The sequence below is a fragment of the Hylaeus volcanicus genome, chromosome 8 (assembly GCF_026283585.1).
Source record: "Hylaeus volcanicus isolate JK05 chromosome 8, UHH_iyHylVolc1.0_haploid, whole genome shotgun sequence".
Classification (NCBI taxonomy): Eukaryota; Metazoa; Arthropoda; class Insecta; order Hymenoptera; family Colletidae; genus Hylaeus; species Hylaeus volcanicus.
Genome location: NC_071983.1, coordinates 11,115,859 through 11,133,920, shown reverse-complemented (window position 1 = coordinate 11,133,920; position 18,062 = coordinate 11,115,859). Strand labels below are relative to the sequence as shown.

At 37.2% G+C, this 18,062-nt stretch overlaps 1 protein-coding gene across 9 annotated transcripts in view; it reads left to right on the top strand.

Annotated features, from left to right (window-relative positions):
* Positions 1-18,062, top strand: part of LOC128881096 (disabled homolog 2-interacting protein) — a 161,027-nt gene that overhangs the window by 67,536 nt on the left and 75,429 nt on the right. For 4 of the 9 annotated variants that reach the window (XM_054131816.1, XM_054131814.1, XM_054131817.1 and 1 more), the window contains exons 1-2: positions 7,522-8,861; positions 10,248-11,173. The exons of 4 other annotated variants lie outside the window; for them this stretch is intronic. In XM_054131816.1, coding sequence (XP_053987791.1) covers positions 10,336-11,173 — 838 coding nt within the window. In that variant the 5' untranslated portion in view covers positions 7,522-8,861; positions 10,248-10,335. Of the gene's footprint in view, positions 1-7,521; positions 8,862-10,247; positions 11,174-18,062 lie in introns of those variants that run through there. One more of the 9 variants, XM_054131815.1, reaches the window with a different exon arrangement.

Sequence of the window (18,062 nt, the reverse complement as noted above, 5' to 3'; positions counted from 1 at the left end):
CTCTCGAACCATCGGTCGACATCTTCGTCGCCGTTTATCACGATCGATTCCGCGAAGATCGTAGATAAGCATCGTCCTCGGCGCCGCGAAGAACGTGTTCGTCGGTTGTAAATGACGCGTATAAAGACCCCGTAACGTGCACGCCTGATGGACCGCGCGTGCAGCAAGAAAAGCCACGGCCGTATTACGCTGGTCTGCCACGGATCCTGTTTCTTTGTGAGGAAAACGTGCGTCACGAGTTCCTTTTTCGTAACGTCCCCCCCGCGCTCGTCCTTCCTCTTTCCCGTGCTTCGAACTTCGTGTTGTTTCCTAATGCCCATGCCTCGATTCTTGCACACTTTCTAGGGCTGCCGAGTACTCGAAAGAAGCGAGCGGCTCGACAGAATCGAGTAAAAGTCGATATCTCAGTTGTACGTGGTCCGATTTTATTGATTTTGGTTTTATTCGAAAGCTTATATGCGGTTTACATTATAAAAATGACTTCAAATTTAGAAAATATTGGAGGCGTGTTGAGATATTCACGAAAGAAGTTTCAGGTTAGGTTCGAATGGACCATCTCTCCTGTAAAAGATACGTGGTAGCTCCAACGCTATATATGTATACGCGGTGACGGATAATTTTTCATGTACTTGACGCCGACACGGACTATACGACACGGACCGTCACGTTCCGGCAACGACACGTACCGGTACCGACACGACATTTATTGTTTTTTGGCGCTGCAGAAAATTGTATGTAACATTAGAACGATTGGGGATAATGTGTATCTGTTAAATAATCTACGATTGTACAGGGTGTTTCTTAATATGTGATCACTTTTTGAAGGGTAGTATAAATTTGGAGGGTATATATAAATAGATAAATATTGATACTAATACCAATCTATATGCAATAATTGTTAGAAATTTATTTTCTTCTAAAGGTTGAATAAAGGAATAGAACACTTTATTATAACACACTGTTTATTTTAGGGATTCATTCACTTTAAAAATAATACACGCAGCGTATCCGCGGACCAGTATGACTTAGTAATAGTTACAACGATTATAATGTAAAATGCGAAGGAAGAGTGTTCGAAACTAAACGACCCGTACTGGCTGACTTATTCTTTTGGACTGAGGGTCGCCGCTTTCTGTCCCTGCTAGGACCCTCTTTCTGCTTTAAGGAAAAACAGACCTTTTTCCCCAAGAACTTAAAGTGGCAGTCGTTGCATTCCAACAGTAATTAATACAGATAACCAAAAAATGGTATTTACACACGGTAAAAGTATAAAAGATGAAGTAAACAAAAATGAATTGAGAATTCGGCAAATAAATTTTATATATAATCGAATAAATGGAAGCTGATAAACAATTTTGTGCTATGCAGAGCAATGGAAGAACCCACCTATTGAAATTTTTCTACACGTAGAAAATTATTTGTCACCGATGTCAGCAGATTATTTTTGACGCGTACGGTTGAATTCTGAATTCTGAATTCTGAATTTTGAATTCTCTGGGCCACCGCGGAATGCTCAGGGGACTTCCAGATTGGAATTGGAACGGAATCGAGGCATCGGCATCGATCGAACGGAATTTCAAACCTCAATTGTTCACGTCGACTCGGGAAATCAAGGATCCGTCGATGGAATGTATGGAGAGGGAGAGAGAAAGAGGGAAAGAGGGAAAACTGAGGATCGATGGGGGCGCCTACTGGAAAAATTAACGCACGAATGACGCCTGTCGACGATGACGAGAGTTGGGCCACCCACCGACGAAATTGAAATTTAAATAGCATCCACCGGCAGGATGAAAGTTTAAACAGCTCCTACCGCGAAGATTGAAATTTAAATAGTAACCATTCGCGAGACGCACGCCTTTCGGACGACACCCACTGTTTGAGATGAAATTTCAAATGGGTACTACAAGGTCCGATGACCCAACATCACCCACTAGCGTGGATTGCATTAGATTATCATTAACAGGTTGGCTACTATGGCGATCGATGATGTTCGGCGTTTCGAGCTTGCATAACGTTTCGTTGCAATGGTATAGTGTATGGGCCCTAACGTTAACGATATTTAAAATATCGTTATTAACTTTGAAGCTGTGATTTAGCACATTTTGATACCATGCCTTTTCTCAGATCGATCTTTTCAGAGCTGCCATGGTTTTTTTTTTGAGCTTACCCAAACCGTTTATACAGCTATACATTATTATTGTACATAGCTTTATAAATACGATTTTACAAAAAAAAAAGAGTGTACAGAAGTTTAAGCAGTTAAACTAAGTATTGCATGGGGAATGATTACATTTGTAGGTTACATTCATCGAAAAATTTGCACACTTGTAATAGAACTTTAATGTTACACTCTGCAAGAAGAGGCAAGAGAATTTCTAAACTTAGAAATATTGCTCATAATATAATCGCTCAGAATATAATAATGCTCAACATTTTCCGCTGTTAAATAACTTTCCAAACAGCCAACCTGATTCCAATAAATTCCCAATCGTGCGTGTTGCACGAATAAACATTCGACCGTTGTCTAACGGGCACACTGAAATTCAAATCCGCTAATTAAACCGAAATCTAGATTCGCAGAATTGTAAATGGGACGACACCCACCGCCGTTAATGCAATTTGAATAATATTTCAAGGTTTACGCCAGCGTTCGCTGAAATTCCACCATGCGGACGCAATTACAGTTGTCGTAGTTTTCACTTGCATAATAGCGACACGTTATCTTGGCTCTCGTTCACCGGATACGATTACCGCGAACTCGGGCCGGGATTTTCGCAATACGATAAAAATTCACTCCATTTCACGTTCCAGAAACCGATGACTCACAGACGAATGGTCCGCCAGCGATTTTCCGAGACCTTTTTCTTGATCCTATCGCTTCGGTACCGTCACATAAAGAACACTTAGAATCTCGCCTTCAAGGATTTTTGTAGAAACAAATCACGTCTCTTCGCAGTCGAAAGGTGTCGAATTTATATCTCCCTTCGGTTGGAATTGAACTGGAGATTCCTGTGATTGTATTTATGGTATAGGTGATCGTGAGTGATTGGTTCAAGCACTATTATTTGGAGTAATATGCAAATTGACCACTGGTTTAGGCCTTGGGAATTATAGAATTATAATGTTGAACGTTTATATGAAAATCATGATCAAAATGATTGAAAATAGTATAAATACATAACGAATCTATTCATAAATATCATACGTGTTTCCGTATTTACAATTAGTTAATGATGCATTAGAGAATTTTATCAACAATTCACGAAGTCTCATTAGTAATAATAAAAAAAAAAACACTAAAATTTTCTTTTCATTAATGTATCCACCGTGTGCTCTAAAAACTTCTTTTACCAATTTTGGTTCTCTAGGTATTAACTTTTTCATTCTATCGAAAATAATATTATCCCATTTGTTGTATAATTAAATGTTTTGTAGATATTAGACATTTTTCCCGAATTCTTCTATTTAAATGAGAATTTCTCTATGGGAAAGCATTAATATTATGAGACTTAATATTATTAAATGTTACTAAATACATATCCGAAACAGAATTTAATAACACAAAATTTTATATTAATAATTTACGGTGTACATTAATTATTTATTGAACTACATCTATTCCTCATTGTACCTATTCTAACGTATCATATTGACGTGTAAACATTTCTATTTAAACTAGACTTATAAATAGACTGCGGATCTTTATGCATTTATAGGAAATTTTAATGTGCAAGAAACTACAAAATGCAGACAATATTCAAGAATATAAAAAAACGTTGAAAGTAAAGTTCATGTTATAATGCTTGCAGAGCAGAATAAATGTCTATTTAGGTTCAATTTTTGTAGGTACGTTTGCAACGATTTCATTTCGCGTAAAGATCCACAATCTAGTTATAAGTGTGTGTTTATAAAGACGAAGAATTAATTTCTACATCTAATACATTGCATCCTAATAGTCCCATCTTGACTTATCTATCGACAAACTGCGAATCTGATTCAGAAAATACAATATATGTATCTACCGGTTGCCTCGATCGGTAAATCCTTGTCAGGAGAAAGTCGGCTATAGTTCTCTCAGCAAGAGTTGGCTCGCGAAAAGTATTAACCTCGTTGAGCACGAGATTTGGTAAAAGTGGCATAGCTCGATTCAGTTCCTAGACCTTTTTCGCGTTATCGAGGCTGCATAATAAATCGCTTTTTACGAAATGGAAATCGCGTTTGCGGGGTGACTGATCTGCTCCAGTTTCGAAAGCGTTTCTGTGTAACAGGAAATCGAGGAAACGATTATCGATCGTGATTGTAGATCTGGTTTGAGTCACGGTAGCTTTAAAAGCGGATAATGGGGTACAGATGGCTAGAGATTTACGCAATTCTTTTCAATTCGCTGCAGAAACGTCAGGGTTAAAGAATACACTCTGCATTCAAGAGGAATTTTCCATTAAATCACTCGCTAAGATTTTCAAACTGTTAATTAAACTATTAGGTTATCCCAAATACATACACAATACCTTATGTCTAATGTTACATTATACAAGTGCGTACAATTCATTTTGCTTCATTACTGTTACAACGTTAACATCTAAGAAATTAGGTTGTCTATTTATATAAATATTGCCACACAAAATAATTGAGTGCAAGTCACGGAAGAAACTTTTGGGACAACCTAATATTTATTTTGGTGTGGAATATTCAATGAAATAATTAGTAGAGCGATAGAAGTTTTTCGATTGCCTTAAAGCAAATGTTTGAAATAGTTTTATTTAAACAGCTTTTTAAATTTGGATCCAGTACTGGGTCCCTTTCAGAAAATTGCACACTACTACAAAAATATAATAGTGGAATAATGGATACGTTGATAATAAATTTACTCACTGCGTTTGTAGTTTTGCAGGAAATTCAATTTACATAGTGTATTAAAATGATTAAGTCATTGTATACCTTTCTCAGCGATACAATCGCTTGAATACACAGTTTGGACACATTATCGTGAGATTTGTCGACATCCTGTACGCAGAATGTCTTAGAACTTGAATGAACTCTGTTTCGAGACAAAGAAATACTCCGAGTTGCGAATTTTCCAATTAACACCTCATTATTGCGCAACAAGTCCTGCGATTTTGATCGTGTACCTTTTTATCGGTGAATCACATAATGAATTGTACTGTTGCCATTAGGTGTCGTAGACAATTAGTGATTAAAGTATTATTTTTGTCTTCCTAAGACATCTCACTTATATTAATCTATGTACAAAAGTAATCATTTCTATGCGTATATTTGATATAACTCGTTAGAAGTACGTTATTACAAATAGTTCGATTGCAAATTTTGAAGTCATTGTAATTTGATATGCAATATCGAGGGGAATAATTAAAAAGAGTTTTTTATGGCCTAAGAGTAAATGTTTCAAATAGTTTTGTTTAATTATATAATTTTATAATAATTTTACAATTATATAATTCCCTGATGGCAAAGCACTTAATATCGTAAATATTATCAATTACATATTCAGTTTTCGTGCTAGCATACTTATATAAAACCTCAACGTGTTTCGTATGTAAAACTGACTACCATTCTCGACCATATTGATTTCACTTTCAAAGATAATCTAGGTTATGATATGGGAGTTCGTTGGTGACTTCAGCATAGAACCGAATAGGCCACAGGGTCAGTTGCCCCTATACAGTCAGAATCTAGATATAGCATTCGAATACTTTCGAATAGAACTCATTATACCGCTCGGTACAATACACACAGATGCAATCTCAGCTGGTCGATATCACGAGTGCATAAATATCAAACGCACAACGCTGCTTATAATTGCCATTATCTTTCGTATTATCAATTTCGACGTCCACTTTGATGTGTGATTCATATCCTATTCCTTCTAATAAAAATATGCGGAGAATCAGGAGTGAACGGCGTAATAAATGACGTTTAATTAAAATGAAGGATCAGTTCTTCGTATAATGTAAACATTGTAGTATATCTCCTAAACATTTAGATTTTGTCCAGGTATACATAGTACGTTTATTAGATATCGAGTAGGTGTTATACATAATACATTAAAGAACATAGAAAGAGAAGAAAAGAAACATGTCCGAGTTTTTAGTCAGACACATTCGATATATTAGCTTATTTACAGCGCGAAAACCAAAAATATTATCACCAACACTTGCGTCTTTAAATAAATGATAAATTAAAGTAAATAAATAATGTACTGTACATTAATTCTGTACCTCTATAATCAATCCTTGATAACTCTCGTTTAAACAGATACACTTACTTGTCATTTTGTTGTACTTTAGTAGCCACGAAATTTGTCTTCTACAATTATTACAATTACCAAGTACACTTGTAATCTGTTAGAAGACCAACAATAACCAAAATTTATTGGCTACTGAAATTCGTACATACAGAAGTCCGTACTGCAAATTGTTAATTAATCAATTGCAGTTGTAAGGATTGTTGATTTTTGTGAGAATATCAGTGTCATAAACTATTATCTTAAATAAAATCTCGGAATTAATCGATAGCCCCACAGAATTAGTTTCTACATCAAATATACAGGGTGGCTACGTATAAGTACGGACATACGCAGGCTGTCAATTCTACAACACATATCCAACAAAAAATTACTCTTAGACATTTTCTTTGTGTCGCCTTATTCTGGAGTATTTTCACTTTTAATTTTTCTTCTGTTCTTTTTGACTCGGCACTCTTTAAACGGCCATAACTCCGCCAAACCGCAGTGCAAACTTAAAACTAGGTATACCATTCGAAAGAGCGTTAAATTTCCCAACTCTCTGATACAGAACCAAAATTTCTTACGAAGATCGAATACGTGAAAAATTAGGTCAAACTTTACGTTGTGGAAATTTCAAAAAACTTGACTTTTTCTGTATTCGTTTTACGATTTCAAAGACGTAGTTGTGTGCCGGGCACTCTTCGGGAAAAAAACTTCCTCGAAATCTCAGCTTTCGAATGATATTGTCAAAAAAAATTGTACGGTGGTATTTTAGGGGGAGAATAACGTTCAAGTCCAGAAAAGCGTGGGTTTTTGGGTGATGGGGTTTTAGGGATTAAAAATGTCCCACCATGCATTACGGTCCATCAAAAAGGTGGCACACTTTTAATCCCAACTCTTCAAAAGAGTTGAAGAGTGTCGAGTGGAAAACGCAGAAAAAATATTCAAAGTGAAAATTCTCGAGAAGAAGGCGACACAAAGAAAATGTCTAAGAGTAATTTGTTGTTGGTAATTTGTTGTAGAATTGATACCTTGCGTATGTCCGAACTAATATGTAGACACCCTGTATATATTGTATGTGTTAAAATAAATTGTAATACTAAAAGAAAATAAAGTGCGCTTCGAATATTGCGTGCTTCGCACTCGATTTCGTCTCTTCGCGTCGAGTAGCCTCTCTCTCTCTCTCTCTCTCTCTCTCTCTCTCTCTCTCTCTCCCCCGAGTTTAATCGCAACGGCCGCTAGAGGCGCTGGTAGTCACGGTTCGACAGCGGCCCGAACATATAGTCGCGAGCTGGTCTACGGTGCGGACGACCGTGCAATACCGTTGCTCTTCTCACGTTTACCCGCGGCGCGTGTGTTTCTCGAAATATGAGTGCTCGTCCTTGGTGAAAGAAACGCGAGATGCTGGCCAGCTCATGCCAACGGTTCGCGTACATTCCTGGAGCTCGGTAACGATTTCCCGTGGCCACGAAACGGAGCCCGTGACTCGGGCCCTTTTACTTTTCCTCGTTACCTCGTGTCATCGACTGTGGTCCCTTCTTCCATCGGCACGAAGAATCGCGACTCGTGGCCCCGTGCAACCGAAGAAAGTCTCCAGTTCGAGGTTTGTCGTTCGTGTGCTTTCGTATCTTGTTTCGAGACTACTTCGGCCGAGCACGAGTGCATTCGTACGTTTGCGGAGGTTAATGGTATTCCCTGCATTCCTGGGGACCTTTTTCCTCGTCCTTGGTTGCTCCGTGCCGCGCCTCATTGTTTTGTGAAGTCTTTTGTGCCGCTTCCGTCGTACGGGAATGTTTCGTGACCGATCCAAAAAAAGAGCAATAGCGAGTGGAAAGGAATGAATAACCGCGGCACAAGAATTTACAAAGTTTCGGAACGGATTGGGAAAACGAGGAATTGAAAAAGTGGTGGAACGTGTTTATTCCGCGGTTCGCGCTTTGTGTAGATTGTCGAAGTATGGTCGCAGGTGCCAAAACGGTGTGCTCGAGTGGACATTTTCCCAAGCGGTTACAGCTAACCATTGTGCAGCAAAGAGTTGACCTTTCGCTCTTCACTCACGGCGACGTAATACGCACCGCGCGACTTGGTTTTATTTACCGCAAACACTGACCGAATCCACGCTGTACGCGAATGAAAGTCGAGTCGCTCGCGTTTGTTGGTTTCTGTGGGAATCGGGGGACGGTCGAATGTCAGAAACAGCGACCACGAAATTGCCTTGGAGTACCGAAAATGATTCTAGGGAGCGCGAGTTAACAGGTGCCCCGCGGTTAAGCACGCCATAGCGAGCCTCGCGTAATCATCGAATTTGTGAATAGACCGTGTAACGATACAGTGTGCGAGGTTTCCGCGAAACGATCATTCGAGAGAGGTCACCGTCGTCGATGGATGAAGGAAAACATCGATGGGGGAAATATTCACGTACCCACCCGACGTTTCCACGTATTCCCAGGCAACAGAGAACCTTATTTGTTTTCCTTGATACACGTGTTCCTCCAGGGAGCACCACGGTACACGTCTATATTTAGAGGAATTGCTGGAGCAAGAAATTCGGAGCCCTCGATGACTGGTGCGTTCCTCGGCCCTTAGGAGCCTCTCACTCTCCAGCGTCGAGACTAAGGTAAATTTGAGGAAACTCTCAGTCGTCTGGACCGGGAACAAACGCGTGCTCCGTTTACGATAACTTTGATCGTGATACGAGCAAAATATAGGGCAGAGATGGGCATCGTTTTATCGTGCGAATAATTAAGGATGAAGGGAGCAAGTTTTTATTCTTTCGACGTCTTTCAGGGCTTTCATTTTGTTGTATGAGTTCATCGTAATTTTCTTATTTTCTCCCTTTCTGTTTCCTGTTTCTGTATTTCGGTCAGGGTTGCGAGTAATTAATTACTTTTAAAATTAATTTCCGTCTTTAATTGACAATCAATTACAAACAATGTAGTTAAAAATTATTTAATTAAAATGAATTAAGCAGAATTAATCGAAAGTGGTTTAATTGACGATTGATACGAGCAAATTTAATCGAAGATATTTAATTGACGAATACTTTAAGCAGAATTAACTCAAGCTATTTACTTGACGATTTGTTTATATTTTCAATGTTAAAAGACATTTATATAAAATATCATTAACTGTATAAGTAACACATACAAGGTTCGTACAGAAAGGGTTTATGCCGGCAATGCCAAATTAGCTGAACTGCTTTATGTTTTTAGTATATTACTTTAACTTATACCTATGGTATATATATTTGTTTTTATTTTGTCGTCATTGAATAGGAATACATATTTGTTCTTATTTACGTTATAAATTATTTATTCGTAGAATTATCTCAACAAATACACTATTATATACACAAGCAACTCATTTTGACGAGGTTAATAGTATTTAGTATATTGCATTTGTCGCTACAAATTGGTTTATATATATATGTTTATTTATATGTGTTACTTGTATAATTAATTGAATTTTATGTAAATGTCTTTTAACATTGAAGATATAAACAAATCGTCAATTTAAATAGCTTGAATTAATTCTGCTTAAAGTAATCGTCAATTAAATATCTTCGATTAAATTTGCTTATATCAATCGTCAATTAAACGACATTATTATACATATACATAATTATATTTATTCAAAATATTTATTAATTAAATTGATTGAATTAAATTTGCTTAAATCAATTATTCAATTAAAAAATTGTAATTGATTATTATTCTAACTCTGATTTTGGTGTACAAAAATCTAAACCTAGACGCCGCCTTATTGTATATTTCTATTATGTTTCCTACATTAATCAATACTTCTAAATATTAAGTAGCCGTAATGCTACAACCACCTAAAAACGTCTAAAATCACCCTAAAGAAATTCATTACACAAAAATCTACTTGCGTGCAACAGAGGGTTAACAAACAGTACAGACTCGGTATATTTCTCGGATAAAACTTTGCCCATCTCCGATCAACGGATAATACACGTTCCAACTCAACGGGGATCGTTTTAAAGCAGGTGAGATGAGCAGACCCTCCCCTCGGCAAATAAAAAGAGGAAAATAAACGATCCGTACACATGTAAGGGATCTCTCGTCACAGACATGATGCACGTAGAGAATCTGGAGGAGTCTCCCAAAAGGAGGTCGACGTTCTACGTGTCGTTAGACGGGGAGGCTCGTCAGCCCTCGAAAATCCCGAAAACGATTTCTTCGGAGTCCGAGAAATTCGTTAGCAACACTTTTCCTATCAGTACCTCGAAGACGACGCCCAACGTCATTCTGACGCGGACGTTGAGTAACAACGAGTCTATCTGCGGGGCTAAGAGGGACGATACGTTCCCAGAGTCCAGGGGCAAGGTGCAGTCTCTGACGAAGATCTTCGAGACCCCAAAAACTGAACAAACTGGTAGCGGGTCCGAGCACAGGAAAAAGGTCGAGAGGACCAGGTCGTTCAAGACCATAGAGAGATTCCAGAGCCGGTTCACCGGCAGGAAGGACCCCGCTAGAAAAGATAATCGTTTGAATAACACCATCGCGTGCTTCGAAGTCGAGGATGAGGACACGAAGAAGAAGGATGCCGAGAAACAGCGGACCTCCGCGAAAATCGTTGAATCGAAGTCGAACGGAGCTGGCAGGAACAGCTCCACGGAGACTAGAAGCAAACAGAACGGGAACACCACGTTCACCAACTTGTTGATACGCAGGACCCACAGCACCAAGTTAGTTAGGAGCACCAGCACGTTGGTGAAGGTGACGAACAGGCACGCGTCCGTAGACAGCCCCTGTGCCATCGCGACGCCTTCCAAGAACGACCATCATCGTTCTGGAAGCGAGAAATCGAAAGACGACGATACACCCTACGATTCCGTTGCGGACAACGACGAGGGCACGGGATCCTCCGTCTTCGAGGACGCTGATGGGGACGCTGGGATACATTCAGGTATGTGTCCACGTGGAGGTCTATTGACTATTTGATCGAATGGTTTTTGTTGAATTCGGGTAGGTCGGGATGATTTTCAACATTTTTTAAATGTTGAAATTACGGTGAAGGCATCAAACAAAATATTTGAGGATTGTGAGGTTTGATGTATTATTTTGGTCTAATGTATTTATTTATATATTATTATATATATAAAATGAATAAGAAAATTATTTGTAAGTGTACCGGAAGGACTGATTTACATCAAATTTCTTCTTACAATCGGTCAATTATTAACAATCATTGATAAATTAATTTGTTTTTTCTCCCTCTAACTACAAAAATACTCCAGCATAATATACATATATTGTATATTGTATATACATATACATTGTATAATATACATATATTGTATACTGTATATATACATTGTATAACATACGTATATATTGTATATATAAATTGTGTATATATATAAGAAAAATGGATAGATATATATATAAAGAAAAATGGAAAGTACGCTCGCATATGGGATATCCAACTAAATATTAATTTATAAAAACAAGATTTATGTATAACGTTATAAACTTAGTTTTGATAGTGTCCGAATATTTTCGTGACATGAAAATGAGCGTACTTTTACTTTTCTTTTATTACTTATTTCATCACTTATTGTAATTAAATATCTTTTATGTTTTGGTTAACTGCACACTGCATAGTAACATATACGAAACCTCTTTTTGTTCCTAATGCATACATTTCTGAAGTACGCACTATAATAATCAGAACTATAATGGTGTCCGAATATTTGCGTGACCGACTCTGTAAGTCTCCCAAAACGAAACGTGGTAACGTAATCATGAACTATAACATCAGAAACCATAATTTCAGAAGCACATTCGCATTTCAATCGTTTTAATAAACGACATTCCTCCAGAGTTAGATGTCCCTGATAATCAAAGAAAGAAGAAAAGAGCAATAAGGGTTCACCGTGAGTGGTGCGAGAAGTTCGAAGGGAACCAGAATCGTGGCAGTCTTTTTCTTTGAGCCCCAAAAGGCAGGTGGTCGAAGCAAGCTATCTTACAAGTGGGTCCTTCGAGTTCCGAGCGCAGGTCCTTGATAAACATCCCAAAGAACGCGGCGAAGTTCTACCAGAGCTCCGTTGCGAGAACAAAACTCCCCTCTAATTAAAGAATACTCGCCTGAGACCTTCTTTAACCTTGTCATCCCCCTTGTCCCGTTACGTCAAGCGGTTTATAAATATTTAACATTGCAAGCTGGCTATTATTATAGGCGGCGTGATCAATTAAACTTAATTCCGCGTGAAATTCAATTAGGTACGAGAAGCTCGTCGGGCGTCCCTCTGTTAGGCGTGACTTTAGCACGAGAATAAGTTTGCTTTGTTCGAGCCAGCTCGAGTGAAAGGTTGTCGAGAATTTCACCGTGATACCCAAAGGTAACGACGATGGGCGTTGGGTATTGCGCGTAGAGAATCTTGGAGCAATTCAACCGCACGGTGAACCAAATGAACAGGATATGTAAATTTTATTAAAGCTTCCGAAGCGTCAGTGGCGGTTACAACCTACTGGCTGGTTTTCAAATCGATTTATCGATCGAGGAAATTTAATTCTGGATATGTGTGCACATTTGTTGCTTTTAGTTTCGAATTCTGTTAGTCGAAATAGGTTGTAAGGTAAATGTAAACAGGTGTTTTGTTACTCGAGGTATTACAGCAATCTCTGAGTGGAGTAATTTCGTAAATAAAGTTAAGCTTGCGGGAATTATTTTTTTCTGGATTAGTATAAATTTATACCGTTTAATTTTGTGTCCCATAATCCAGTATGGGAATGGAAATCTAAATTCAATTTGAATGTTTAAAATTGATTATTCAATATTTAAACGTAGTTCTTCAATAATTAAATTCTTTAAAATTTAAACATGCTTTTAACGATATTTGAATATTAACCTGGTATACCAACGATCGAGTTGAATAATTCTTAAGTAGATTAGAGCTTTCATTGTATGTTCAAAACCTTTAGAAATTATTTTGATTGGGATAAATAAAAATCTAAACTGAACAATTGTCCTATGAAATTTATCAATATTATAACGATGATTTTTCACTTCACGTTTAACGCATTCAAGTATTCTTTTAATTGGGATAAATAGAAACCTAAACTAGATAATTAATCCATTTAATTTTCCAATAGTATGGCGACGTTGCTATATTATATTATTGAAGCACATTTTCCATATATCTACACCTTTTTTATCGATTATTTTCATATTATAATATAAAAACAAAAATATAGATTTTACACAAATACATAAACAAGTATTTTTGAAGTTGTTAGAATAATTCTGAGATATGTTGACCGTCAAAGAAAAAGCGGACTCTTACTTGCAACTACGCAAATTTCTTTGGAGGAACAGGTGATAAGGTCTCGACCAGAGTCTGTAATCGTCTGTCCTTAATTAAGGTGGTCCTCAGCGGTCCGATAAGAAATAAAATTCTGGCCAGCTAACGGGACTGATGAATTTGTCTGCGAAATCGTGAATTTCCGATCGGTTCCTGAACTTGACTTACGAGGCTACCCTATCCCTCTTTAGCCCTTTATTCGTTTTAATCGACTTTTCGCATTTTTTTGTTAATTTCACAAATTATATTAACTAGTAAATGTTGTTTGGACTATATCTATCTTAAAGATTTCCGGAAATATGTAAACTATCATTGATTATAAAAAACGAAGTTAAGAAACTACAAATTCACAGAAAAGTTTTTTGGGAAATTGATCGGTGTACGAATACATTCTACACCCACTGTATGTACGTACATTTTTTACATTTACATTATGATATCAGAAATGGTTGAGTGATTTTATTATTTAACCTCTTGGAGATCCTATGAAGTCCTACGAAGGATATTCGCATGTCTATGCATAGCCTTATTCCGTCACCCATTCACGTACAGTCTAAAGGTATACTTCTAGCCCCTGCCACCGCATTCATATGCAGAGGTTTCCATTAAATGATACTAAATAGTTATATTGACGAATTATTAATTACTAAATACTGATAGTACAAATGATCGATCTTAAATAAAATTCCTACGGTAACGACTTAGTAGAATAACACATTAATGCCTGGTTTAGCAATTCTTTAATTTTAATCATGCTCAATTTTTCACCAATGACCCAATGACCCTCTCCGCAAAGAAAGGAATTATGCCTTCGAACAAAGGCGCCATAGACTGCGGGCTGGTCTCTGAAATATTCATATGGTGCTTATGTCCTCTCTCTCTACTTTCAAACCGAACGCTTGCGCGTGTTCGGATCATTAGAGCCGGGCAGATATGACGTGGAACTGTTCTCGTTTTTTGTATTCCCTCGATCATAGTCCACGAACGATTTGTAAAGAACTGAAAAGGGAAAAAAAACACACGCACATGCTCGGAGCAAAAAAGAAAATAAATAAAAGAACGGGAGCAGAAAAGCAACGATTTTCGTTGCTTCATCTCGATGAAGCTGTGAACCGTGATGTCATCGCGATTTTTCACAGTTAAAGGGGGCCAGGGGGAACATCGAGGTCGTTCCATTAAGCGCTCGTTTGCAGAGAACTAGTTCCTAGTTCCGTTTTCACGGAGATGGGGAAAAGGGAACCGTGAAAAAACGAATTCGCGGTCTGACAAGATTGGGGATAGTGGTGGATATAGATTTATCGAGGGTTGGGGCTAATCGTGCAAATTTTGAAAGCCTTTTTCTTTTTTTAAATCTTCTCCTTTAAGCACATTTCGTTATAGGAGTATAAATTTTGTGCATTTATGTGCAGAAGAAATAGGTGTGCAAAATATGTTTGGTAACACAATATATGCAGTGGATGTAGAAATGAACTCCGTGGCTTACTAAGGTAAATTTACCATTTATCTAAAAAAAAATACATCGTACAACTTGTATTATTGTTTCAGTTACGCACTCCAAGTGAACAGATTCGGTTTAAAAACAAAAGCAAAGTCTGCCCATCAGGTTGGAACTTATGGTTTTGTATATAGATTCATTTTAATATAGATCAGATTAAACATAACAAAATGACGTGTTAATATCTTTACTTAAACTTTTCATGTTAAACGAATTGAAGTTCATCTAAATAACTGTTAAATCGAGTAGTCATTGGTTATTCGAATAAATGTTTTGTTATCATGGTGGATTCGCCTCTGGCGATAGGAATGCTCGAAAAAGCGGGACGCATAATCGAATCTGTGGGATCGAGGCGTAAAACTTATCTGCGATACTGGCGCAATATGGTTCAGGGAAGTAATATCGAGCGATATCGAGTGCTGACCTTATGTCGCTTTTAGGGAAAATCGGACTTTCGTATCTGGAACGCTTCGAGTTGACAGTTCCACGAGCTTGGATGCGTTTTTTCACCGTGTAAAAATTTTAATTTTTTCTAGCCGTATTTATTTCGTCTTATCGTGTATCGGGAGGGAGAGGGATGGTATCTTGTTCTTTTCGTTTAAATTGGCTTTTAGATCTCCGTAAAATGAGAATTAATGGACTAGTTCTATGTATGATTGGTACAAAATTGAATTTGTAGTAATTCAAGCATTTACATTTATTGGAAACGTGTTGACATTTGCTGTGTACTTTGGTCAAGGATCATGGTTTATCTAATTAGAACAAACCGTGAAGTTGAAGAGGTTAGAGTCTTTGCTCTTATTAGTTTTGATTAATGATGGAGTTTTTGTGAGATTCGTTTGATTCCAAGGATAAATATTTATTCCAAAGACATACAGGCGTAATTTGAATAAATAATTGTTTCTATAGGTAAGAGAATACATTGGGAATCCTTTTATTTTATTCAATGATAATGTATACGAATTAAAAAGAAATATATATGTTCAAGACAGGCGTATTTAATGAAGCTTTTCGTTGTTGCATCTACAAAAATTAGCCTTTACTCGTAAAGATTTAGAAATTTTGTTTTTTTTATTTATATATAAAATGACTGGTTCCTTTTGATGTAGGAGTGTTCCAAGTATTATTTTGTCATAATATTGAAGAAGTACTCTCCTAGATAAATCGAAAGTATTACTAATGTTTCGAGTTCTTTTTCCACTAATACCAATGATATTAAATTTTCAAGTGCCTAATATCTTTGGTTGTATCAGCAAAATTTACTAACAAAACAAATCATTCACTTTAAAAACGTAAAATCTACAAAGAAATCGTACAAAAGTATAAAACCCATCAATTAACAAATGGAATTTCATAAATCATGAAAATCTATTAGCAATAGATTACAAGCTTACTGATAGCATAATGCTCTATCTCCTTTACAAATTATATTCGTGAGACAATAAATAATATATTTTGGTCGGGTTACAGAGTCAAAAGGTCCATAATTCCATTGGTATAATAAAACAATGCTGGTCGCACTAATTGTTTGCAGTAATGACGGGAAATAACTTCGAGATCCTATTCTCTTTGTCGGTAATTGTGCACTAATCGCGAACACTCGACGCAAAGCGGATGAAACGTACAGTGAGAATGTAAGAGAGTTTCTGCTCGAGCGGTTGAATGTAGGTCTCTCGTTATGAAATGATTTCGAAACGTCCGTGGACGTTACTTAATTGTGTGCCCGATCGTGCTCAACGATCGACGTTTCCGACGTGATCTTTAAGAATAACACGGTATCGAGGCGTCGCGTCGCGTCGATATCGTTGGGAGTGTAACGGAAAATATTTACATTTAAACATGCAATTACTGGTAATCGTAGAATATTTTATAAGCGACTTGTCTGGTTTGAGTTGGACTCAAAGAATGTGATTCTTTCATTCGAGGTATTTCATGGGAGATTTTTCTTGGGGAGTAATCATTCTCGATTGCTTGGAAGTATAATAGATAATTTTGTGTAAAATTTGAAGTAGGTTATCACAGTTTTTAGACAGATTTTGGAAAAATTCAAATCTCTTTGCAACTTGGGAAATATTATGTTTATTTCAATAAGCATCACAATATTTTCGTTTAATTAAAATAGTATATTATAATTGTTAGGAAATGGCGTCTAATAAATAAGGTCCTCAGGTTGTAATTATTTTTATATTGGACTTAGATATTATTGTACGTCATAAATGCATAAAATACGCAGTCTACTGATCATACAACGCCAAAGAAAGTCAAAGCCCAATTGAAATCTGAGATAATTCCACCACGTGTGTCGTAACTCTCGAATCTCGAGTACTTTCTTCCTGAAACAAAAAGAAATCGAACCATCGACGAGGGAATCAGCAATCCGATTCTGAAATGGCCAGGATTTCCAGTTAACGGTAGTCCGCTGATGGAATTTGTTTATCATTTCCATCGAGATATACCGCGTGTTGGCATCGGGCCGCATATTACGTCGTGGATACCTCGTGGTCCTGTGGATGGAATGAATCAAATCCACGAGCAGGAAATCGCGTCCTTCCGCGAATGGTTGAACGTGAGAATACGCCGGAAATTTATTCCCAGCAGATTTCATGGCGGGCTTCGATTCTATACGGAGACGGGTCCTGCTCACTTCGCTTTCTCACGATCGATTTTCGAAGCGAGCATCTCGTTCCTAACCGATTAAACACTTGGACCTAAACGTAACGCGGAACATTTACACGTCCGATTAATTTTGTTTTTTAGTTAATTTGAGTTGATGTTTGAGTTTCCTTGGAATTTTTTTGAGGAAATTTTACTCTGCTTTCTAAGCGGCGATTTTCTTGGATGGGTTAATAGAAGTAATATTTTTTTTTTTAAATTTTATTACAAACATTTTAATAATCTCAATCGCCTCAATCTTATGTTCTCATCTTGAGAAACAAGGAAAAAAAGAAAATAAAATTTACATATTACTTTTTCCATCAACTAAAACCGATAGAAAT